The sequence below is a fragment of the Rhinatrema bivittatum genome, chromosome 8, assembly GCF_901001135.1.
Source record: "Rhinatrema bivittatum chromosome 8, aRhiBiv1.1, whole genome shotgun sequence".
In the NCBI taxonomy this organism is placed as follows: Eukaryota; Metazoa; Chordata; class Amphibia; order Gymnophiona; family Rhinatrematidae; genus Rhinatrema; species Rhinatrema bivittatum.
In genome coordinates this window covers 42,725,281-42,748,352 of record NC_042622.1, presented here as the reverse complement: position 1 = coordinate 42,748,352, position 23,072 = coordinate 42,725,281, and the positions used below count along the sequence as shown (strand labels likewise).

Below are 23,072 nucleotides of genomic sequence, written 5' to 3'. Positions count from 1 at the left end.
TCACTTTTAGGTTCTCAAAAAAAAAAAAAGGAAAATTAATAATATTGACAAGGAGAATCTCTCACAAAGAGCAACAGGTGTCAAGCAGGATAGGAACATCTCTCCGGTCTCCCAGAGGGTTGGCATGTCCCAGGAGGACCATACCCCCTGGTTGTAGGCTCTTCAGGAGCTTGGGTTGATGACCCTGCTTGATCCAGGTTTGTAGAGCCGAGGGTGATAGCAGATGGTCCTGTTCCCTACCCTGCCCCAGCGAGTAACCGGACTACCCTTGCCCTCCTAGCTGGTACTGTTTCTTTAAAAAAAAAAAAGCATTGCTGCCGGCGGAGGTGCAGTTGCAAGTGAGGTTCCCAAGTCCTGTGGCTGCTGGGGGTGGTCGGCTTCTGTCGCTCGTGCGCTTTTCTGGCGGTCGGCATGCCGTGTGGTGTGCGCTGGAGGCCTGCAGAGAGCCGACTTCATGGCTCTCTCGCTCAGGCCTCTGCTCGAGGTGCCTCCCTAGCAGGGAGGGTTCTTCTGGTGCGGCGGCAGTGATAGTGTCCAGGCTGCAGGGTGCGAGCCACAGGACTTCTAGCAGGGAGAGCGAGGCCGACCCGTTCCCACTAAGTGCGGTAACAGTGGCCATTTTCAATATCTTTTCAGCTGCCACGGAGGCAGCGGGGGGGGAGGAGGGGATCTTCTCCCACTCTCTCGCTGGTAGATTTGAGCCCAGGTGGTCCCCAGGGACCCTTTGATGAGCTCCCAGACAATGGCCCTGGTCCCCCGGGGGGGATTTCAGGGGCCCAGCCGGTTTCTCGGCGGATTTTGTGCTCCTTATGCACCAGGCCTTTTTGGCCAGCAAAGCCTAGCCCGGGGGGGTTGTATAGGCCTCGGCTTCCCGAGGGACCACCAAGGAAAGTCCCCAGGTGACTGGAGCCACAGGGTCTATCTGGGTACAGAAGGTCAGGGGCCCCTCGGAGGTTCATGCTCCGGTGGAGCACGATCATGTGGTTCTTTGGAGGATGACCCTTCCTTGGCCCCTCCTCATTCCTCAGGAGCGGACCTGGATGAAGCGGAGAAGGCGGAATCCTTGGATGGGGATGATCCTAAGGTCGTTCATCTTTTTCAACAGGTCAAATTTAATCCTCTCCTCCCGCATGTCCTGGCGAAGCTGGGAATCGCAGTCTCTCCGGAGGATCTCGCCGTGGACACAGTGAACCTGGTTCTGACGGGGCTGCGAGGTCCAGCGAAGACCTTTCCCTTTCTTGCTTTGGTTCAGCAATTGATGGTCCTGGAGTGGGATACTCCAGAAGCGGGCCTGCAGGTAGGGAGAGCGATAGACAAGCTGTACCTGTTACTGGAGGAGTCTCTGGCGCTGTTAAAAGTACCTAAGGTGGATGCTTCGGTGTCAGCTGTCACCAAGAGAACAACCATTCTGGTGGCCGGGGCGGCAGCCCTCAAGGACCTCCAAGATCGAAAGCTCGAGGTTCTCCTTAAGCGCATTTTTGAAGTCTCGGCGCTTGGTATTCAAGTGGCAGTCTGCAGTAGTTTGATGCCTCGGGCGAGTCTGAGATGGGTGCAACAGCTTCTGAGTTCCAGAGATCTTGCCCCACAGGAGGCGGCGCAGTCAAAGCGCTTGAAGGCGGCAGTGGCCTATGGGGCGGACACCTTGTATGATCTCTTGCGAGCCTCCTCCAGGACTATGGTGTCTACCATTTCCGCTCGGATGCTTTTGTGGTTGCGCAATTGGGCAGTGGATGTTTTCTCCAAGACCCAGTTCAGTGCGCTTCCCTTCAAAAGGAAAGTTCCACTTTGCTGAGGACTTGAAACAGCTGATCAAGTTTCTGGGGGATAACAAGGTTCATAAGCTGCCGAAAAACAAACCTAAGGGAGCTAGATCTGTTCAGCCGACCCGCTCTCAGTTTCGGGGTCATAAGCAATTCCGTCAGAATAGACTGCCTGGTATGGGCCAAAGGCAAACCTCGGGAAGGTCTCAACCTTGGTCTCAGTTCTTTTGTGGCCAACGAGCGGGTCGAGATGCAGCCGGCCAGGGATCCCTCATGGCCATATCCTCTCAATGAGATGTGGCTGACCCATTCCTCCATCCCGGTTATAGGTGGACGGTTGTCCCTCTTTTAAGAAGAATGGATCAAGATAACGTCGGACTAGTGGGTTCTAGATATCATCGCAACTGATTACGCTTTAGAATTTGCTCTGCCTCTCTGGGACCTCTTCGTAATCTCCCCATGTGGCTCGCCGGTAAAGAGGAGCATAATCAAACAGACCATCCACAAGCTGGAATGCCTGAGGGCCATAGTTATTCCATTTATTTCGTGGTGCCGAAAAATGAGGCTTCCTTCCATCTGATACTGGATCTGAAGAAGGTAAACAGGTCCCTCAAAGTCTTACATTTTCGGATGGAGACCCTCCGCTCAGTCATTGCAGCTGTGCGCAGAGGGGAGTTCTTGTCTTCCCTCAATCTGACAGAGGCATATCTGCACATAGACATCCACAGGGCTCACCAGAGATTTCTTTGGTTCACGGCTCTCGGCTTGCATTTCCAGTTCTGTGCACTTTCTTTCGGCCTGACGATGGCTCCGTAAACTTTCACCAAAGTGATGGTGGTGTAGTGGCAGCCCTTTGCAAGGAAGGGATTCTGGTCCACCTGGATGACTGGCTCATTCGGGCGAAGTCTGAGGCCCTCTGCAAGCAAGCGGTGGATACAGTCTTGCAACGTCTGCAGTCCTTCGGTTGGGTTGTCAATCTGTCCAAGAGTCATCTTCATCCTGCTCAAGTACTGAATTTCTTAGAGGCACGATTCAATACACATGTGGGCAAGGTTTTCCTGCTGGAAGAGAGAACCGTCAAGCTGCAGACACAAGTTTGACGGCTCCTACCAGCGTCACTGCCCAGAGTCTGGGATTATTTGCAGGGCCTTGGCTCCATGGCGTCCACACTGGAGTTGGTTCTGTGGGCCTTTGCTCATATAAGTGTTATAGTTCGGTGTAGTTGTGGACCCCTGGGTCATAGTGAAGATGACTCCACCCACAGGGAGAAGCCCTGTGGGGATTCATTACGATAGGTTCTAGACAAGTAAGCAGACAATAGTTAAGTATTTTATTAGGCAGGAATGTAGATTCTCCACAAGGAGGATGTAGGCTCTGTCTGGAGTGAGGTGGTGCTAAGCTGGTCCTCCTGGTAGTGGTCCGCAGTGTGGGGTACGCCAGGGCAGTTCCTCTGGAGTGGAGATGCTTCGTTGATGAGATCCGGTAGTGGCCCGCAGCGCGGAATACGCCATGAATCAGAGAGAGGTGACAGAAGCACTCGTAGCAGAAGAACGAGGTAGACTCGAGCACTCTAGATGGTAGCACTGAGGCAGAGAGCATTCAGTAGTGGCCTGAGGAACTGGGTACACCGGAGGTCTTGTCACCAGAGTAAGTGAAGATGCTATTCACAGACAGCAAGGTGAATTACTGCAGACGAGATGGCCCTCTGAGCAGCAGATAGCCAGAGCACAACAGGCCCCCGAGGAGCGGGTACCCTAAGTCCAAGTTCAGTAGACAGGAGCAAATACTGTGTAGCGAGGATACGATCTCCGAAGGAGTGGAATCAGGCAAGACGGAAGTCCTTGCTAACTTGTATGAAGTTTGTAAGCTGGAGGTTTAAATACCTCTTGGTGGGTGACGTCATAGGAAGGCACGCCCCTAAGGTTCCGTCATGATGGCAATAAAAAGGGGCTTGTGCGCACGTGCTAGGTAACTCCAATTCCAAGATGACTTCCGGGATCGCCCACGCCATCCCGGGGACGCCAGGGAGAGTGGCATTTGCACGCTAAGGCCGAGAGACTCTTGGAAATGACTGGAGCAGGTAGAAGAGAGCTGAGCAACAGAGGTCGCAGCCTTCTGTGACCAACAGGCGCAACAATAAGGCCCTTGCAGAGAACATTGCTGTCCCGTTGGGATCCAATGTCGAAGGAATTTCACGTCCCCTTGCCTCTCACCGAATCTGCCGTCAAATCTTGGCTGGTGGCTTATTCAGGACCACCTGAGGCACGGGGTGGATCTCGAAGTGCTTCAGTGGGTGGTAGTGACTACGGATGCCAGCCTTTCCGGTTGGGGGGCAGTGTGTCAGTAACAGTCGGTCCAGGGTCGATGGTCGAAGGAGGAAGCATCTTGATCCATCAATCGCCTGGAAACGAGAGCAGTGCGGTTAGCTTTACAGAATTTTCTTCCGCTCTTGCTCAACCGGGTGGTGCAATTCCTGTCAGACAATGTGACAACAGTGGCCTGCAATAACCGTCAAGGGGGGACCAAGAATCGTCCAGTGGCCTTGGAAGCGGAGCAGCTGATGGCCTGGGCAGAACAGCTCTCATGTTAGTCATCTATTTAAACCACTGTAGGAGGGTCATCTAGTTACTCGAGGTGAGGTTTTGGTGGTGGTCTAGGGTTTGGGGAGCTGTTTTACATGCACAGTCAGACGTACGAACAGCACAGTATATATCAGTGAAGATTTGATGTGATTTGGAATGAGGAAAGATATACAAAGATGAGATTTTTACAGTGTTCTCTCGCCCTGGTTTGATTGCAACCAGGTAGAGAGTGATTTTCAAATACATGTCCACGCTTTCCAGCGAATTGCTGTCCCATAGAAATAACAGCTGTAAGGTACTACATTACACCTGTGCAAGGTAGTAATAATTGCCTCCTGAGCTATTCATATTTCTATATTCCATAATACATAAAAAATAGAGCAGAATGCTTTTAATTGTTTTGTTAGGAACTTTCATGTCTGGACTGAGTGCTGGATGGAACGAAGGGACCTTCCACCAGGATATGGAGGATGGCAGGTATTGGACCCTACGCCCCAGGAGAAAAGCAATGGTGAGATCTAAGGTTTCTGTTTCCCTTGTTTGGGGAACCTTTTGTAAGATGTAGTGCGTGTACAGCTGATGTGGTGCCTTCCCTTTTAAAGAGATATCTATTTTGTTCATTTCCTACTCAGGGATCTTCTGCTGTGGCCCTGCATCAGTTAAAGCCATCAAAGAAGGAGATGTTGACATCAGCTACGATGCTCCTTTTGTGTACTCCATGGTGAATGCAGATTGTATTTCTTGGATAGTCTCTAGGAGCAGAAAGGAAAAATATTTTCGTGATACCAAGACAGTTGGTTCCTGCATCACCACCAAGAGCGTTGGCAGTGATGACCGCCAGGATATCACAGACAACTATAAGTATAAAGAAGGTAAACAAACACAGACCTTAAGGACAGTCAGATGAATCCAGCTTCCCTCCCTTGGCTGCCAAATGATTGTATTATGGTTCTCCTGTGTGAATACTGGGATGACTACTACGTGTTAGTCCAGTCCCTAGACCAGCGTTATTACATTCTTGTCTGAGCTCAGTAATATTGCCTGTTGGCTGACTATTGAAATTTTTATCAGTTTTTCAAGCAAGTTTTTGCTAGTCTGTCCACAATTGCGGTTGAAGAGAATACTGGCAGGCTGATGTCACTAGAGGGGGCTATATACTGTGACCTTTGGTTACAGCAGTTTAGTGTAACTGGGTTTAAAAAAGATTTGACTAAGTTTCTAGAGAAAAAAATCCATAAACTGCTATTTACGGTAATTAATAAGCAATAGTAGCTTGAAATCTATCTAATGTTTGGGTACTTGCCAGGTACTTGTGACTTGGATTGGCCACTGTTGGAAACAGGATACTGGGCTTGATGGACCCTTGGTCTGACCCAGTATGGCATGTTCTTATGTCAGTTTGCTCCATCTCCATCTGCTGGTAGGGGAGCATAAACCCACTTGTTCTGGATTCATCTGACTGTCCTAAAGAAAAGGAAATTTCAGGTAAGCAGCAAGTTCTCAGTGTGTGAGTATGAGGGGATATGTGGCTATGTGTGTGTATGTGAGTTGGAGGAGTGTTGGGGGTTGTATTTGTGGTGGATGGGTGTGAGGTATATCTGAGGGGGGTAAGGCAATGGTGTGTGGGTGTGTGTGTAAGTTCCTTTTTCTGACATCCTTTTCCAGTTGCTTCAGTTATTTTCGCTCTCTCTTCCTGTGTTGCTCTGTGGCAAGGTGCTAGAAGGGGGAGGGAGAGGGTGAGGGGAGTGTTTGGAATGGAGCACTGGTCAGCAATCTAACAGTCTGAACAGGTTCTAACAGTTTCTCATAGAAAGCAAGGAGGAATTACTACTTACTTGATAATTTCCTTTCCTCTAAGGAAGACAGGCCAATCCACACTAGTGTGTTATGCACTCCTATCAGCAGATGGCGATGGAGTAAAGCTGACTTGCTGATGGCACTGACATATAGCCCTGCCCCGACATCAGCTCGCCGGTATCTTAGAAAAGCTACACTCTGGGCAAACTGATTATGCTTGAACATGACTATTAACAGTCAACCATTTATGCTTCCAACCAATTAGGAAACCCTGAGCTTAGCGAGAAAAGTTAACATCCACTAATCTTAGGGGCTGGATATGTCACTTACCAGCCCTTCAAAAAAATTAACAATAGAATTAACACTCTTCATCGTCCTCATATAAAGGACGAACTAAAAGCAAGTAGGCAGCCCAGGGAGGGTTGTGGATTGATCTGCCTTCCTTAGAGGAGAGGAAATTATCAGATAAGAAGTGATTTCTCCTTTCTCTGCACGCAGGCAGGCCAATCCACACCAGTGGGATGTACCAAAGCTACTCCCGAACAGGGCGGGAGGCTTGCCACTGTCCGTCAACACCACATGCATGAAGTCACATCCTCCTGAGCCCTAATGTCCAAAAGGTAATGCTTGGAAAAAGTGTGTAAGGAGGAACACATCGCTGCTTGGCAAATCTCAATAGGAACCAACAACTGAAGCTTCGCCCATGAAACCTCCTGAGCGCTAGTGAAATGTTCCCTGAGCTGTCTAGGTAGTGGGATATTTGCATTCACATAGAAAGCCATGATGACCTCTTTCACCCAATGGGCTATAGTTGCCTGTGATGCCAGCGTACCTTGTTTACCTCCACCATGGAGCACAAACAGTCAATCAGATTTCCTGAAAGAGTGAGTAATCTTCAAGTACTGCACCATGCTGCTTGACATCCAAGGCATGGAACAGATGATAATTACATTCATCTCTATCACTGTCCAGTGTGGGCAGGGAAATAAAGTGATGCAAATGTAACTCCAAAACCACTTTTGGCAAAAAAAGAAGGTACAGTCCTAAACTGTTCCACTCCCGGAGATATTTGCAGAAGTGGCTCAGAGACCCTTCCTGCTGAACAGATTGTTACAAGAGAAACTGTTTTTAAGATGAGCAGCTGCAAAGAGGGTCCACACAGAGGCCAAAATGTAGGACCCAGTAAAAAACACAAGACCAGATTAAGTTCCCAAAGAGGTACCAGTAGCCACAAGAGAAGATGAAGATGCTTGACTCCCTTCAAAAATCTGGACACATCTGGATGGGAATATAAAGTTCCGCCAATGGACTCGCCCCCTATAGTAAGCGAGAGCTGCTACTTGCACCTTCAGAGTGTTAAAGGCCAAACCTGTAATCAAGCCTTCCTGCAAAAATTCCAGTACCAGTAAAATTTAAAGTTTCAGAGGGTGAGAACCTTGCTCCTCACACCAGTTCTCCAAACTCAAACATAAGCTAGAAATGTAGAAAAAATTTCCTGGCTCGGTGCAAAGTGGAAATCACTGTAGAACAGGGGTGGGCAATTCTGGTCCTCGAGGGCCACAAACCAGTCTGGTTTTCAGGATATCTCTAATGAATATGCATGACATAGATTTGCATACAACTGAGGCAGAGTGCATGCAAATCTCTCTCATGCATATTCATTAGGGATATCCTGAAAACCAGACTGGTTTGTGGCCCTCGAGGACCGGAATTGCCCACCCCTGCTGTAGAAGAATAACCTTGCTTCAGCAATTGAGCCCTCTCAAAGGCCAAACCGACCTGGATCATCATGCAGTATGGATCCCTTATGAAAGAGATCCTTCCTGAGTGGTAGCCTTAGAGGACTGTCCACCAATAACCTCTAAAGATCGGCATACCACGGCCTCCGGGACCAATCCGGAGCCCATCCACCAGAAGTACAGTTTCGGTCTGACTTGTAATCTTCCAAATGTCGCTGCCTATCATCAGCCATGGCGGGAAAACACACAACACCTTGCACCGTGGCCAAACCTGAATGAGAACATTGATGCCTAGCACTCTCAGAACCCTTCTGTGACTGAAGAAACGTGGTACCTTCACATTGCCAAAGGTTGCCAGTAACCCAGGTACGGGTAACCCCACTGCATCACTATGAGTTGAAAGGATTCATCTGCTAACTCCCACTCTCCTGGGTCTAAGACCTGTCCACTGAGGAAGTTGACCCTTACATTGCCCTTCCCAGCAATGTGGGAGGTGGATATTTATTTATTTATTTATTTATTTATTTAGTATACCGACATTCGATCGAAATATCACATCGGTTTCCAGATAGCAGGTTGAATAGGGCGAGAACTGCCCTATTTTACATTGTAACAAGATAACAATTAATTAATTAAACAATTAATACAAGAAACATTGTAACAGCTGAATATACTTAAATGTGGGTATAGAGAAATGGCCTATAGCCTATATACAAAATGTACAATATGATTTGGTTACAAGTAGAGAGGGGACAGGGAGGAGGGAGTACAGGGAGGGGAAGAGGGAGGGAAAGGAGGGGGGAGGGGAGGTGAAGGGGGGGGAGGGGGGGTTTATGCGTTAGTGCAGGGAAGTAGTCAAGCGGAGAGGCTTTCAAGAACATGTATTTTAGGATGTTGGGGTTCAGGAGGGAAGGCTTTTAAGAACAGCCATGTTTTGAGCTGTTTTTTAAAGACTTGGGGTGAGGGTTCGTTTCTGAGAAGTGTGGGGAGGGAGTTCCACAGGATAGGGCCAGCAGTTGAAATGGCTCGTTTGCGTGTTGCATTGAGGTGAGCATTTTTGAGATTTGGGATGGAGAGTAGACCTGAGTTGGAGGATCTGAGAGTTCTTTGTGTGATATATGGTTGGATGGTGTTGTTTAGCCAGACCATTTTGTTGTTGTTTATTTTTTTGTGTATAAGGGTGAGTGTTTTATACTGGATTCTTTGTGTGATGGGCAGCCAGTGGAGGTCTTTGAGAGTGGGAGTGATGTGTGAGGATTTTCTGTGGTTGGTGATGATTCTGGCGGCGGCGTTTTGTAGGACTTGGAGAGGCTTGATGTGGATTTCCGGAAGTCCAAGGAGGAGGGAGTTGCAGTAGTCGAGTTTTGAGAAAATAATTGATTGCAGTACTGTGCGGAAATCATGCGGTTGGAGGAGAGGTTTGAGTTTTTTAAGTGTTTGAAGTTTGAAAAATCCATCTTTGATTGTATTGGAGATGTGTCGTTTAAAGTTGAGTTGGCTGTCGATGGTAACTCCTAGGTTTTTTGTGGATGGTGTGAGAGAGGTTCTTGATGAGTTTGGCATCCCCGTGTTGTTTGAGCTTCCTGGATCGTTTGAGGGGGTGCTCTCGAGGGGGGAAGAGGATATACCCTGGAGATGTTGTTTTGCCCATAACATGAGTGCATCTGTCTCCACCGACACCTGTTGGCTTCTGATTCTGCCTTGATGATTGATGTAGGCCTTGTCCGACATTATCCCTACCACCCAAGCTTTCAACCGCTCAGCGAACCACAAACATGCCAGTCGAACTTTATGCGCTTCTAACCAATTTATGGTCCACTGCCGCTCCTCAGCATTCTAGCGACCTTGTACCACCAATTCTTGAAGTAAGCCCCCCAAACAAGGAGGCTCGCATCTGTCATGAACACTAATCAGTCCGGTGTCTTCAAGGAAATCCCCTTCCTGAGATAATCCACTTGTAACCACCACTGCAACTGGACACTCATGTCCAATGGCAAGTGGAGTTTCACTGTGTTCTCCTGAGACTACAGATTCCACCAGGAGAGCAACATGTGTTGAAGGGTCCGCATGTGAGCCCTTGTCATCGATCCCAGGACCCGCAGGTAAAACCGCACCATGGGGTGAGTAGGCCTTCTCAGGGCCAGCATGCAGAGGAGCTGCAGAATGGCTGCTTTCCCCAAAGTACAGGCTGGGGACAGCAGCAGCAGTGGAGGAATGACCTATGGACCCTAACTGCCTAGGTTGCATGTATGTGTGAGTCAATGGGAGGCTGCCTGTGATGGGTGTGTGTGTATAAATGGGATGCTGCCTTGGATGAGTGGAAATGTGATTGGGAGCCTGCCTGTGATGGATATGTGTGTGTAAATGGAAGCCTGCCTGGAATAAGTGTATGTGTGTGAATGAGAGCCTGCCTGGGATGAGTAAGTATGTGAATGGGAGCATGCCTAGGATGAGTAGGTTTGTGAATGGGAGCCTGGCTGCCTGGGATGAGTGTAGTGTTTTTTATGTGAATTGGGAGCCTGCCTGAAATGGATGAGTGGGTGTATGTGTGAATGAGAGCCTGCCTGGGGTGGTGGGTAGGTGTGTGTGTGTGCGTACACGCATGTGCATGCATTGGAGTCTTCCTTTGATGGGCAGGGTGTGTGTGTGTGAGAGAGAGAGAGAATGGGAGCCTACCTGGGATTTGGGTGGATGTGACTGGAAGCCTGCCTGGGGTGGGTAGGTGAGAGAGAGAGACAGAAAAAGAGAGAATGGGAGCTGCCTGGATTGTGTGTTTGTGAGAGAGAGAGAGAGAGAGAGAGAGAATGGGGCTGCAGATGGATCCCAACTTGCCAGCAGCTGAAATGAGGAGGAGGGCCTGGGGCTGCTGGCAGATCCTAACCAAAGAAGAGTTGGAGACACCTGGGGGTTTGTCTGAGAGGGAGCATATGTGTGTATGCAAGCTTGTATGGGTGTGTAAGCGTGTGTGTGTGTGTGTGTGTGTGAAATCAAAAGTTCCCAGATATGGCGAGCATGAATTTTTAAAATTCTTTTAAATTTTATTTTACAGGTGTTATTTGATGTGTCTGCTGTTTTGAAATATTTTATTGATGTTTGGGACATCTAAAAAAATGTGTAAATTAGTTTTTAATTATTTGATCTTTTTTCATCAACTGTTTTTGAAATAATATTATTAGTATGTTTTTATTATGATTATGCATTTATTTTATTTCTTCATTTTATTGTTTGATTGTTGAGGGATGGTGATGGTTCTGTTTGAATGAACGATGGGGGAGGGGTAGTACAGGAATTGTTCACACAGGGCAGCAAAAAAGCTAGCACTGGCAATAATGGGATCTCCCAATTTTCTCAACAATTATTGGGACTTTGAGGTTGTTCCACATAACAAACTTTTCGTTGCATTCTGTTATAGCTTCTAGTTTTTTTTTCTTGCTGAAATGAAGATGTATTTAGTGAAGTAACACACTAAAAATGGTATTGAGGATTTACAAAAACTGAAATTTTGCATAATAAAAGATTGGAAATGATAGAAAACCATCAGAAGTATTTAAATTTAAGAATACTGAATTTCCCCAAGTTAAATTTAACATCACCATTAGATATGTTTAAAGAGTATCTCTCTGGTATATTAAAATGGCCTGATAAAGTAATGCCCACTATTGCAAAAATTTATTATGTGGATATTAAGGGTAATGCTTCAGAAAGTAATAAAGTAGTAGAGCAATCTCTAAACTTAACTGAAGTTTTAGAGGTAACTTTGGAAACTAAGATAGAGGTCAGAACAACTTTGCATGTCAGTTTTGTATTTGCTAATGACAGAGATGCAGTCTTTAGATTATTTATGAGGAAAAGGTTAGAGGAGTTTCATGGTGGAAGGATTTGGATATATCCTGACCTTTCCAGAATGACTCAATTAAGGAGGAAAAAATTTCTAGAGCTTAGATCAGAAGTGGAAAGTAAGGGAGGAAAGATGACCATAAAATACCCATGTAGATGCGAAATTTGGAAAAGTGGACAAAAATATGTTTATTTTGAAGTTAATCAACTTCGTACCTTCCTTGATTCTTATTCTCCTTCCCCTTGAGTATTAGCAAAGGAATGAGGCAGAAGGTATGAATATACTAGGAGTAATGTCTCTCTTTTCAGTTGTACAAGTTTATACTGTTTTCCTTTGTTTCGCTCATTTAAATTGCCTATCCTTACTTGGAGTAGAATTAATTCTTTTTGTGTCTTCCAAAAAAACTAATTGATAGTTAAGTACTATTTTGTTTTGATAATCGATATTTCACCAATATTTCAATACTGTCGATGTTTTTTCTTCCTGTAAATTGTAAAAGCAGCATAAATAAAAAATTTTAAAAAAAACGGTATTGAGTGAGACAGTCTGGTCAATGCATGCACGTAGTTTCCAAGTCTGACGGAGTCGTTGATTCTGGCAAAATGGTTTTAAAAATCTATTGTAAGCACTTGGTGGAAAGGCATAGAAAATGGATTCCTACCCAAAAAATGAACCCTTTACATTACAGCTTAGGCACAATTAGCAATGCCCTCTCTAATGAATTAGTTGCTCTGCTTGCCTTATGCATGCTAGCTCTGCAGTGAATATAATTTAATGGACAGGAAATTTATGAGTTCTCCTCTTTACACTAGGTTCCCTACAGGAAAGAAAAGCATATCAGAAGGCTATTGCCAGACTAAAGCAACCCAGACCAATTACAGGAACAAGTGGTCCTAAGTCCCCTTCAGGAGAAACCCAGCCACTCGTTGGAAGTGGTTCACTAGTACCAGATTCTGAAGGGGCAGAGTATCCCAACAAGCCTCGTGCCAACAAGCCCCTGAAGGATGCACAAATATCTCTGAAGTTAAAATTGTCAAAGTCTCCTCAGATTGGTGAAAACATTGAAATAGTACTGGTGGCAGGCAATTTGCAGCATAATTCCATGAAACTAAAGCTGAATCTATGTGGTCAGTCCATGCAGCATAGCGGCCAACCATTGCACGAGTTCTGGAAGGATTCCATGTACATTGCCCTTGGTCCTTCAGAAGGTGAGTTGCACTGTTGCTTTAATGCAAAGTCATGGAAAAGGAGTTTATAACTGTTCTAGAAACATGGGCAAAAGGTTTGATACTAGTAGCTGAGTGTCAGGCCGATTCAGTAAAGATCGCGGGAGAACAGGCGTTCCATGTTGAGCACCCGCTCTCCCAACACATGCCCAGCCACCTCTCCTGGGCACGTGATCCTATATTTAAATGAGGGATCATGCTAAAAAAAAGGCACTAGGGATGTTTATGCGCCCCTAACGCCTCCTTGGCCCAGGACAGATGGCTCTGTCAGTGGGTTCAGGAAACCGACGCTCAAGTTTACAGGCGTCAGTTTTCCAAACCCATTGGCAGTAATCGGTTAGGAAATAGGACATCAGTAAAATTGAGCATCCATTCTCCTAACCAGACCAGCCGGTACATTTATAAACACTTTTTTTTTTAATATTTTTGGTTCCTCCAACTTAATATCACTAGGATATTAAGTCAGAGGTTGAACAGAGCAGTATTTTCTGCTTTTCTGTATACTTTTTTGGGCATAAAATATGTGGATTGGCTGTACATTTTACTTACAAAATGCCAGGTGACTAATTATTAGCCTCATTAACATGCATTTGCATGAGATGAGCGCTATTAATTTTCAGGGGGTTTGGCCGCGCATTTTCGAGGTGCTAAACCCCTTACAGTATAAGGGGATACAGATGCCCCTCGAAAACACGCGGCCAAACGCGTGTTAAACAGTGCGCACTTTTCAGAATTGGCCCTTGAGAAAATGTCCTTACAGAGGTGCTACGAAATTTTCATCAACATCTGTGGAAAACTTTCAAATAAGTTCTTTGCGGATGAGCAGGATCTGAGAGTGCTCTCAGGTGGGTGATGTCATTGGGCAGAGTCCTGGACAGAAGTTTCTCCCCACAGCTTCCAGAGATTTCAGAAACTCTTGTGTGCATCTGCAGGACTGTCCCACATTGCAGCCATTGCACGGGACCCCTTGAGTTCCTTTTTTTTCCACAGAACCAGTTCGGCGCTGAAGTAAACTATCTCACTTTTTTCTGCTGCCCTCCAATCATTCTTTGTACATAGCCATTCTTTCTTACCCTTTCTGCTTGAGTTCTTGCTTACCCTTTATCTTGTTAGGGTTTTTGTCAATTATCAAGTTTTCTTTATTTTTTCACAGCAGCATTGATATCGATATCAAATGACTTGATTTTTTCAAAATCAAGTCATTTGGTTTCCAGTTAGCTATTTTTCGTTCATTGTCCCCCAAACAGAAAAGACCAGCAGCTTCTCAAATTGCCCCAGGTACAGCCGCACTATGTTGGTCACAGATCCTCATGACAAATGTACACTGTGCCGTAGGCACAACCATGATGTCTCGGAATGCTCCATATGTGAGAAAATGACTCCCAGAAGCTGTCAAATCTGTAAAAAAAAAAAACAAAAGGGCATCCTGCAGCTCTGATTGGCCTTCATGGGCGAAATAATTACCCCAAACTGGGCCCAAGGCCTAGCCCTGGGCTAGGCCTTGGGCCCAGTTTGGGGCTGGGCTCAATGCAAGGTCTAGGGCCAGTACAGAGGCTTAGCCCTAGGTGAGGACCAGCATTGGGGCCTAGCCCCAGGACCTGCCTGGAGTGAGATGAGGCCAGGTCCTTGTCAAATGCCAGGGCTGAGTTAGCTTCTACCCTAGCCCCCTCGTATCCACCTTCCTGGATCCAGTGGAAAAATGGGCAGGAGTGAATCTCAGTCATTCCCGTCCAAGTCCTGGTGCTTTAAAAATGGCGCCATCTTCCTAGGGACACTGCTGAGGTGATGTCATTTTGGTGCCTTCCTCCAGTCCAGCTGGCCCCATTTTGTGGTACGCCCGTACATCTTTATGGCTTTTGCCAAACACAAATACCTCCCCAGCTCCTGCTCTTATTTCATGCCTAGAAACTTTCACTCCCTATACTATACCACTTCCTTTGTTTTTTACATCTCAAATGAATGACTCTATAGTTTTTTAGGATTAAATCTTGGCTGCCAGACTCTAGACCATTTCTCAGGTTTCACTAGATCCTTCCTTGTGTTTTCCCCACCTTCTTGGATGTCTACCTTCTTGCAGATATTATCATTCACAAAAAGACAAACCTTTCCCATTAGTCCTTCTGCAATATCACTTACAAAAATGTGGAAAAGTACCAGTCCAAAGGCTGATCCCTGAGCCACACCACTAGTAGCAGCCATCTCCTCAAAGTGAACTCTGTGTACCGCTATCCTGTGCCACTCAACCAGTTTCTAACCCAGTCAGTCACTTTAGGGTCCATACCAATGGCGCTCAATTTATTTTTAAGTTGCTTGTGTGAATCCATGTCAAAGGCCTTACTGAAATCTAAATATACCTTATCTAATGCTCTTCCTTGATCCAACTGTTTGATCATCCAGTCAGAGAAGTTGATCAGATTAATCTGACAAGATGTACATCTACTGGCTCAGATCTTGTAATCCTTTGGATGTGCATGAAACAGAGGGTGAATGTAAGAAAAAAACAAAGATGTCACCCTTCATCCGGCTATATTTGGAAAGCAAGGCTCAGCTTTGGGTATTTCCTAAGTCTAAGGTGTAAGGGGAAATAGATTTTACCACCTTCAGAGAAAGGGATTCTTTAAGTTTACATATCCAAAGTGGACTAATACAGCAACTATGCTACTTTCTTCAAGAAGTGGAGAAGCTCTGTAACATTTTGTCAAAGGAGACTGTCAGTGCTAGAATAATAAATAACTTCAAAAGTAAACTGGACAAATTTTGAGATAAAAAAAATAATTAGTGGGTCTGACAGTGGTGAAAAGCTAGAGAAAGTGCTGATTCGGAAACATGTGATTATCATAGTTGAGGTCAGGAAGGAATATATTTTCACTGTGCTTCAGAACTATCCACAGATGTGCTCAGCTTTTTCCACCTTCCTCTGGATTACCAAGTAGAGAAAGCTGTTGGCAATTAGAGGGAAATTAGATTAAAAGGACCTCTGGCTCTACCACTCAGGGAACGGGACAGACACAGGGCAGCAAAAATGATAAAGGAGATGGAAAAGCTCCCTCATAAAACATAGAAACAGAGAAATGTGATGGCGGAGAAAGACTGTATGACCTGTCTAGTCTGCCCATCTGCTTCACAGGGCTTTATAGGACTCATCAGATTAGAGATGAGGTGACTGAAAGGGGATATGATAGAGGTTTATAAAATCATGAGCAAGATGGAATGGATGAATAGGGAACTGTTATTTATCCTTTCAAATAGAATAAGGACTAGGGGACACTCTATGAAACTAACAGGTTGCAGATTTAAAACAAAGTGAATGTTGTCGCCTTTTCGGTGGGTTTGCTGAATACAGGGGCACATGGAGTCCCGGGGCCATAAATCCTCCTCTCTCTCTATTTTTGTTTACAGGCCCTGGGTGCTAGAGTCCTTTCCAGCAGGGTGGAGAGGATAAATCTCCAAGGCTCATAAGTGAAACAGTTTTTCATTCTCTTTCTCTGGAAGAAAAGTCCAATAACCAATTAATAAGGTAGCATTGAGGAAAGCCATTGCTTATCCCTGAGAGTGGGCAAAAAGAAATGGATGTATTCTTTGGGATCTGCCAGGTGCTTCCTACGCATCTGGATTGGGCAGTGTCGGAGACAGGCTGCAGGGCTTGATATATTCTTGATGTGAGCCACCATGGCACCTCTTACGTTCTTGTATAGCTGTCCAAAGCAAGGGTGATAGCAAATCATCCCAAAAGAGGGGATAAATCCATTTTCAGCTGAGAAGTTACAAAGTGGCAAATAATATTATCAAGCAAAAACCTTGCTGTTACAAGCAGATGTTAATTGTTTACTTTTGTGATTCTCAGAGAAACTGATTCAGTTTACAATCCCCTACTCCTTATATGGGAAACATGTGGATGACAACAACTTAATCCAAATCACTGCTGTGGGAGAAGACAACCAAACCTGGCAGAAGGTGCTGGTAGTGAAGGACATCACCCTGGCTATCCCAGATGTGATCATTAATGTACGTAAGAGTCCAGTTTGCTGATCTCAGTGGAAACACAAATGAAACCAAATGTACAATTCCTCAATAGGCTAAAGGTGTGTCACCAAGGCCAGAGAGGCTGACATGTGCGTTAATTTGAAAAGAGCAGCCTGCTGAGGAGCAAAATGCATGCAACAAGGAAGACATTTCAAGCCAGAGGAGATACAGATGACCTGAAACCCTCAGTCTCTGACCTCCAGCATAGCACACAAAAGAGGTTTATTGTCAGGGAGTTTGGTGACTTTGCTCCTAGAAGAAACACTGTAGTGATATGGTTTTTAAATGAGGGTCAGAACTATTTGGGTTAAAACCCAGGAGGCATAGACTTCAGTTTTCTATATCTGCACACTCAGGCCAGCATCAGAATAAGGAAGGAGAAAGTGTTGTGATCATTATAGAGTATATATATATAGAGACGTGCATGAAGGATGCAGATGTTACCTGGAAATACTTCTTGGTTAGTGGGGAGATTTCCTAACACAGGAGTGAAAAAAATGGGGAAAGAACATTTAGAGCAGGCCTAATGGCTCAGTGGCAAGCATTGCGGGAGGGGGACTGATTTCAATTTGCAGGTTGGCTTCTCATTCCCTGGGCTGGCTAGTCTGGGGACTTCATGGAGGCAGCAGCACAGCCCATGGGAGGAAAGGAGCTCCAGCAGTGGCTCAAGGGCAGCACCTAGAGGCAGGAATTAAGGACCACAGCTGGGCTTCAGTGTTGGGCTAGGTAAATGACATGAAGGAGCCTTCATTCACAGCTACCTGATTTATATTTTTCACTCCTCCTAATAAATCAGGTAGCTGTGAGTGAAGGCTCCCGGCATGAAGGTCCAGTGGATGATTAAGTCAGAAAACCATAGGAGCAGGCGGAAATTGCCAGAACCCACAAAATAAGAAATTTAATGTGCTATAAAGTAGCTACCTCCCTTAGGGCGGTGGGTACTTCTTACTCAGTTTGGTAATGGTAGGGGGTGGGGAGGATGGGCTAGTGGGTTGGGGGTTTATTTTATGTTGCTGCTTTCTACTGTCTATGCGCTTGACTATTTGGATGCTCAAGAACAAGGCATTCGAAGAGTCATGTTTGAACATACTGGGAAGGGGTAAAAATGGAAATGGTTTGTTTTGTTATTAAGGTATGGTAACTTTGTTGTACTTGAAATGTGAATAGCAGACTTTTAATGCATTTTTTAATGTATGATATTGTAGACTTGTCTCCTGTTGAGATCGGGTCTGTTTGCTGTCATATTCTACCTTGATTGATTTTTCTGAATACAATTTTTTCAATTAAAGTAGCTACCTGCCATTCAGTAGAACTTCATAAAAGAAATGATTCCTTTTCTGTTTATATAATTAGGGCAAGAGGGATCCGGTCTTTTGCTTTGTTTTTCTGAAGTAGCATTTGTACCTGGGCAAAACTGAAACAAGAGTTCAGTACATGCACCTCTGGACATAAAACTCTTTTTTACCTTTAAAAAAAATCCCCTTCCATTTTAGGGCCTTTTTAGCAAAGCAATAAAGAGGTCCATAATTTTTGCCCAAAATTTTTGAATAGGTACACACACCCAAAAACAATTTTAAAAATTCCCTTCCAAAATACCACATTTTAAACACTTACTGTCCTGTGCAATTCAAGCTTTGAAAAGACGTAACAGTGAAAAGTACAATCTACAAATTACTTTAAATTATATTTCCCGAAGATTAGCACTTTCCATGAATGTGCTTATCCGAACTAAGATAAAGCTCAAATCAACTTCCTCCAAAGAAATCCCTAAATCCTTTGATCATTGTTCTGTTAGGTCTGAAAGGGGGTCCAAGTGCTTTGTACTTATCATGTGTCTATATATTTTGGAAATCACACCAGTCCCATACGAAGCTTGCACTAAGGCCCCTTCAAAACCACTTGCTCTAAAGATATTCTGCTCACTTTGCATGAATGAATCAATATAATGACATACTTGAAGATAAGCAAAAAAGTGTTTCCCTGTACATACCAGGATCATTCCAGACGGTGGGTTATGTTCCATGTCCAGCAGATAGAGTCAGAACACAAAATTCCCAGGGGAGGAACCATATAACCACGCCTCCCCTGTAACAGCTCTCAGTAACGTTCTGACTCCAGCAGATGTGAGCAGGGGACTTGTGGTCCCCAGCTTGTTAGCTTAGGTCTACCTCCTCAGGGGGATCAAGTTTAAAAAAAAAAAAATAGGAAGTTTTAAATTTACAGTTTAGGTCACTTTGCTAAGGCTCCTCTTACAGCAGGGGGAGAGTTCTCCGCTGGTGCTGGCTCATCGTTCTCTAGCCTGGTGACTTGCTGACAGGCTGTTGCCTGTTTTCTTTCTTTCTTTTCTCATTTTCCTCACTGAGGGCTCAGTTGGGGTAAGTGTATTTTTGTTTCATCTTCTTTTTCAGCAGAAGACTGCAATTTTTTGGACTCCGTTCGGCTCTCTGAGGTGAAAGTCGGTAGCGCCGGCCTCTCCCTCCTGACCCAGGTTTTCCCCCCTCCCTTTTGGGGAGCGACCGACGTCCCGACCTGCGGCCCCGCAAAGCACCATTCCCCTGGGCCGCCTGCTGTCGGGAGGTTAATTCCCCGTCAGTTCTTCTTCAGGTCGGTGGGGGACCGTGGCAAGTGTCCGTTGCCGGGTCGGCGCTCATTTTAGGCGTGAGCCACCTGTAGAGCCTCCCTCCCCTCTCTCTCTCCCTGCGGCGATGCAGTCCGTGGCGCCTTGTGAGGGCTCCGACAGGGCCGGATTATTTTCTGAAGAGGGTCTGTGCTCAGGCAGTTTTCCCGAGGGGGAATGTGCGCCAGCTACTAACAAGGACGTTCGAGCTGCAGACCGTGGGGGAAGGAAGTGCCAGGCCCTGCTCCCTCTCAACGTGGGAACGGCGGCCATTTTGTTGCAAGATTCTGATGCCGCGTTTTCTGAGGAGGACACAAATAATCCTTTCCCCACTTCTAGGCCCGTTTTGGACCCTTACTCCGAGTCTAATCCTGGTAGGCAGAGGGGGGATCCCCCAGGGGGTGACCCCTCAGGATGCCAAGCCTTTTCCCCTGAATTCATAGTCCTGATGCACAGGGCTTTTCTTCAGAGCAGAGACACGACCTTTGGGACCTGGGGACCCTCTCCCCCCAAGATACCATGTCCTACCCCCCTCCTGGGTGGGACCCTCCCTCAGGCTCGCCCCCCTTTAGTAGGCGGGGGAGCGGGGACATCTCGTGGCCCTACCGGGACACCATCGATAATACAGACTTTGTCGGGGGAAGGACAATCCCAGGACCCTGACGTGGACGATCCCACCTTGGCGGCCCAGGTGGAGGGCGACGACCCTAGGGTCCTCTGCATCTTCCAAGCGGCGGAGTTAGATGACCTCATTCCCTACATCCTCCAGGAAATGGATATTGATCCCCCTCCGGAACCGGTGGGGCCTGACCCGGCTCTCAAGAAGGGGGACCCCCTCCTAGCAGGACTGCGGCCTCTAGCCAAGTCTTTTCCCACTCATCAGAAGATCTTGCAGTTGATCACTCGGGAATGGGATTCCCCGGAAGCCAACCTTAGGGTCAGTAGAGCCATGGAAAAATTGTATCCTCTGCCGGCCAATTTTTTGGAAATTCTCAAAGTTCCCGCCGTAGATTCTGCGGTATCAGTGGTCACAAAGCATACCACTATTCCTGTCACTGGAGGGACGGCGTTGAAGGATATGCAGGATCGGAAGCTGGAGGTTTACCTCAAGCGTATCTTTGAGGTCTCGGCCTTAGGGATGAGGGCGGCTATCTGCAGTTCCCTCGCACAGCGAGCGGGTCTTCGGTGGGTGCAGCAGCTTCTCACCTCCCAGTCCTTACCAGACACTGAGGCTCACCAGGCGGACAGACTGGAAGCCGTGGTTGCCTATGGAGCGGATGCTTTATATGATCTTTTAAGGGTCCTAGCCCGAACCATGGTGGCGGCGGTCTCAGCGCGTTGGCTCTTTTGGCTTCGCAATTGGTCAGCTGATGCCTCTTCCAAGACACGTTTGGGGTCCCTTCCTTTTAAGGGTAGGTATCTTTTTGGTGAAGACTTGGATCAGATCATCAAGTCCCTTAATGAGATCACGGTGCACAAGTTGCCCGAAGATCGACCCCGTTCGTCAAGATCATATAATTACTCCAGAAACCGTTATCGTAACCAGCGGAGAGCACGTCCTCAGAGGCAACAGCCACCTCAGGCTCCCTCTTCTCGTTCGCACTCCTGGAACCGGCCCTTTCGTGGGTGCCGCCAGGGTAAGGAAGCGCAGGGTGCTGGTACATCCGCTAAATCTACCCAATGATGCCAGACGGACCCGCGAGGTGGTCCCTCGACTGGGGGGTCGCCTTGCTCTCTTCTACGAAGAGTGGGTCCAAATCATGTCGGATCAATGGGTTCTGGATATTCTAAGACGCGGTTACGCTTTGGATTTTGTTTGTGCTCCTCGGGACCGGTTCCTGTTTTCCCCTTGCGGGTCCCTAATCAAACAGGGAGCCATGCGGCAGACCCTCGATCGTCTCCTTCAATTGGGGGCCATAGTGCCGGTGCCAGCTGCTGAACTGGGCTGGGGGCATTATTCAATCTACTTTGTGGTTCCCAAGAAGGAAGGTACTTTTCATCCTATCCTGGACCTCAAGCAGGTCAACCGGTCCCTCAGAGTTCCTCGTTTCTGCATGGAGACACTCCGTTCAGTGTTAGCGGCAGTTCATCCGGGAGAATTCTTGGCTTCGTTGGATCTCACGGAGGCGTATCTCCACATACCAATTTGTCAAGCTCATCAGCGTTACCTACGCTTCAAAATTTTGGGTCAACACTTCCAATTTCGCGCTCTTCCCTTTGGACTGGCCACAGCTCCACGGGTTTTCACGAAGATCATGGTGGTAGTGGCGGCAACCTTGCGCAAGGAAGGCATCCTTGTGCATCCTTACCTAGATGATTGGCTCATCCGTGCAAAGTCACGAGCGCAGTGTATCCTCGCAGTCGACAGAGTGGTACAACTTCTCCAATCTCTGGGATGGATTGTCAACTTCACCAAGAGCAGCCTGGTCCCGTCCCAGTCATTGGATTTTCTGGGAGCTCACTTCGACACCAAGAATGCCAGGGTTTTTCTGCATCCGGACAGAGCTCATTCTCTGCGTCAGCAGATTCAAGGATTTATGGCGCTCGAGACGCCCACTGCCTGGGACTACCTGCAGGTAATGGGGACCATGGCCTCGACCATCGATCTGGTTCCTTGGGCATTTGCACATCTGAGGCCTCTACAGAGATCCCTACTCTCCCGGTGGCAGCTGGTGTCGAGAGATTTTCAGGCAATCCTTCCGATTCCAAGAGGAACCTTCATCAGTCTCCATTGGTGGCTGGAACCGCGGCACCTAGCTCAGGGGGTGTCGCTGGAGGACCCAGATTGGGTGATTATCACCACGGACGCCAGCCTCACAGGCTGGGGAGCGGTCTGTCAGGACAGCTCAATCCAGGGTCGATGGACGGAGGAACAGTCGAAGTGGCCCATCAACCGCTTGGAAACCAGGGCGATCCGTCTGGCGTTACAGGGTTTCTTCCCCATAGTACGCCATCAAGCAGTCAGGGTGCTATCAGACAATGCGACTACAATGGCGAACATCAATCGCCAGGGAGGCACGAGAAGTCTGTTGGTCTCTCTGGAAACCGACAAATTGATGGAGTGGGTAGAGCTTCACCTCCAACGACTAGCGGCCTCGCATATAGCAGGAGTGGACAATGTACAGGCGGACTTTCTCAGCCGACAAAACTTGGATCCCGGAGAGTGGGAGCTCTCGCAACAGGCAATGCGGATAATAGTACGGCGATGGGGGACACCGCACGTAGACCTAATGGCAACCGCCGGAAATGCAAAGGCCACCCGCTTCTTCAGCCGCAGGTGGGAGCACGGCGCTGAGGGCGTGGACACGCTGGTCCTGCCCTGGCCGCGCCACTGTCTCCTATATGTTTTCCCACCGCGGCCCCTCATGGGCAAGGTCATCCGCAGGATAGAGGCACACCAAGGGCCGGTGATCCTTGTGGCGTCAGAGTGGCCCCGACGACCGTGGTTCGCGGATCTGGGCAATTTGACGGTGGAGGGTCCCCTTCGTCT

General features: G+C 47.2%; 1 protein-coding gene across 2 annotated transcripts in view; it reads left to right on the top strand.

The window, feature by feature from the left end:
- LOC115098235 (protein-glutamine gamma-glutamyltransferase 5-like) overlaps positions 1–23,072 on the top strand; it is a 74,093-nt gene that overhangs the window by 31,586 nt on the left and 19,435 nt on the right. Inside the window, exons 8-11 of one of the 2 annotated variants that reach the window (XM_029614700.1) lie at positions 4,750–4,853; positions 4,975–5,214; positions 12,529–12,924; positions 16,787–16,947. In XM_029614700.1, the coding sequence (XP_029470560.1) occupies positions 4,750–4,853; positions 4,975–5,214; positions 12,529–12,924; positions 16,787–16,947 (901 nt within the window). The remainder of the gene's footprint in view (positions 1–4,749; positions 4,854–4,974; positions 5,215–12,528; positions 12,925–16,786; positions 16,948–23,072) is intronic. The other variant, XM_029614701.1, reaches the window with a different exon arrangement.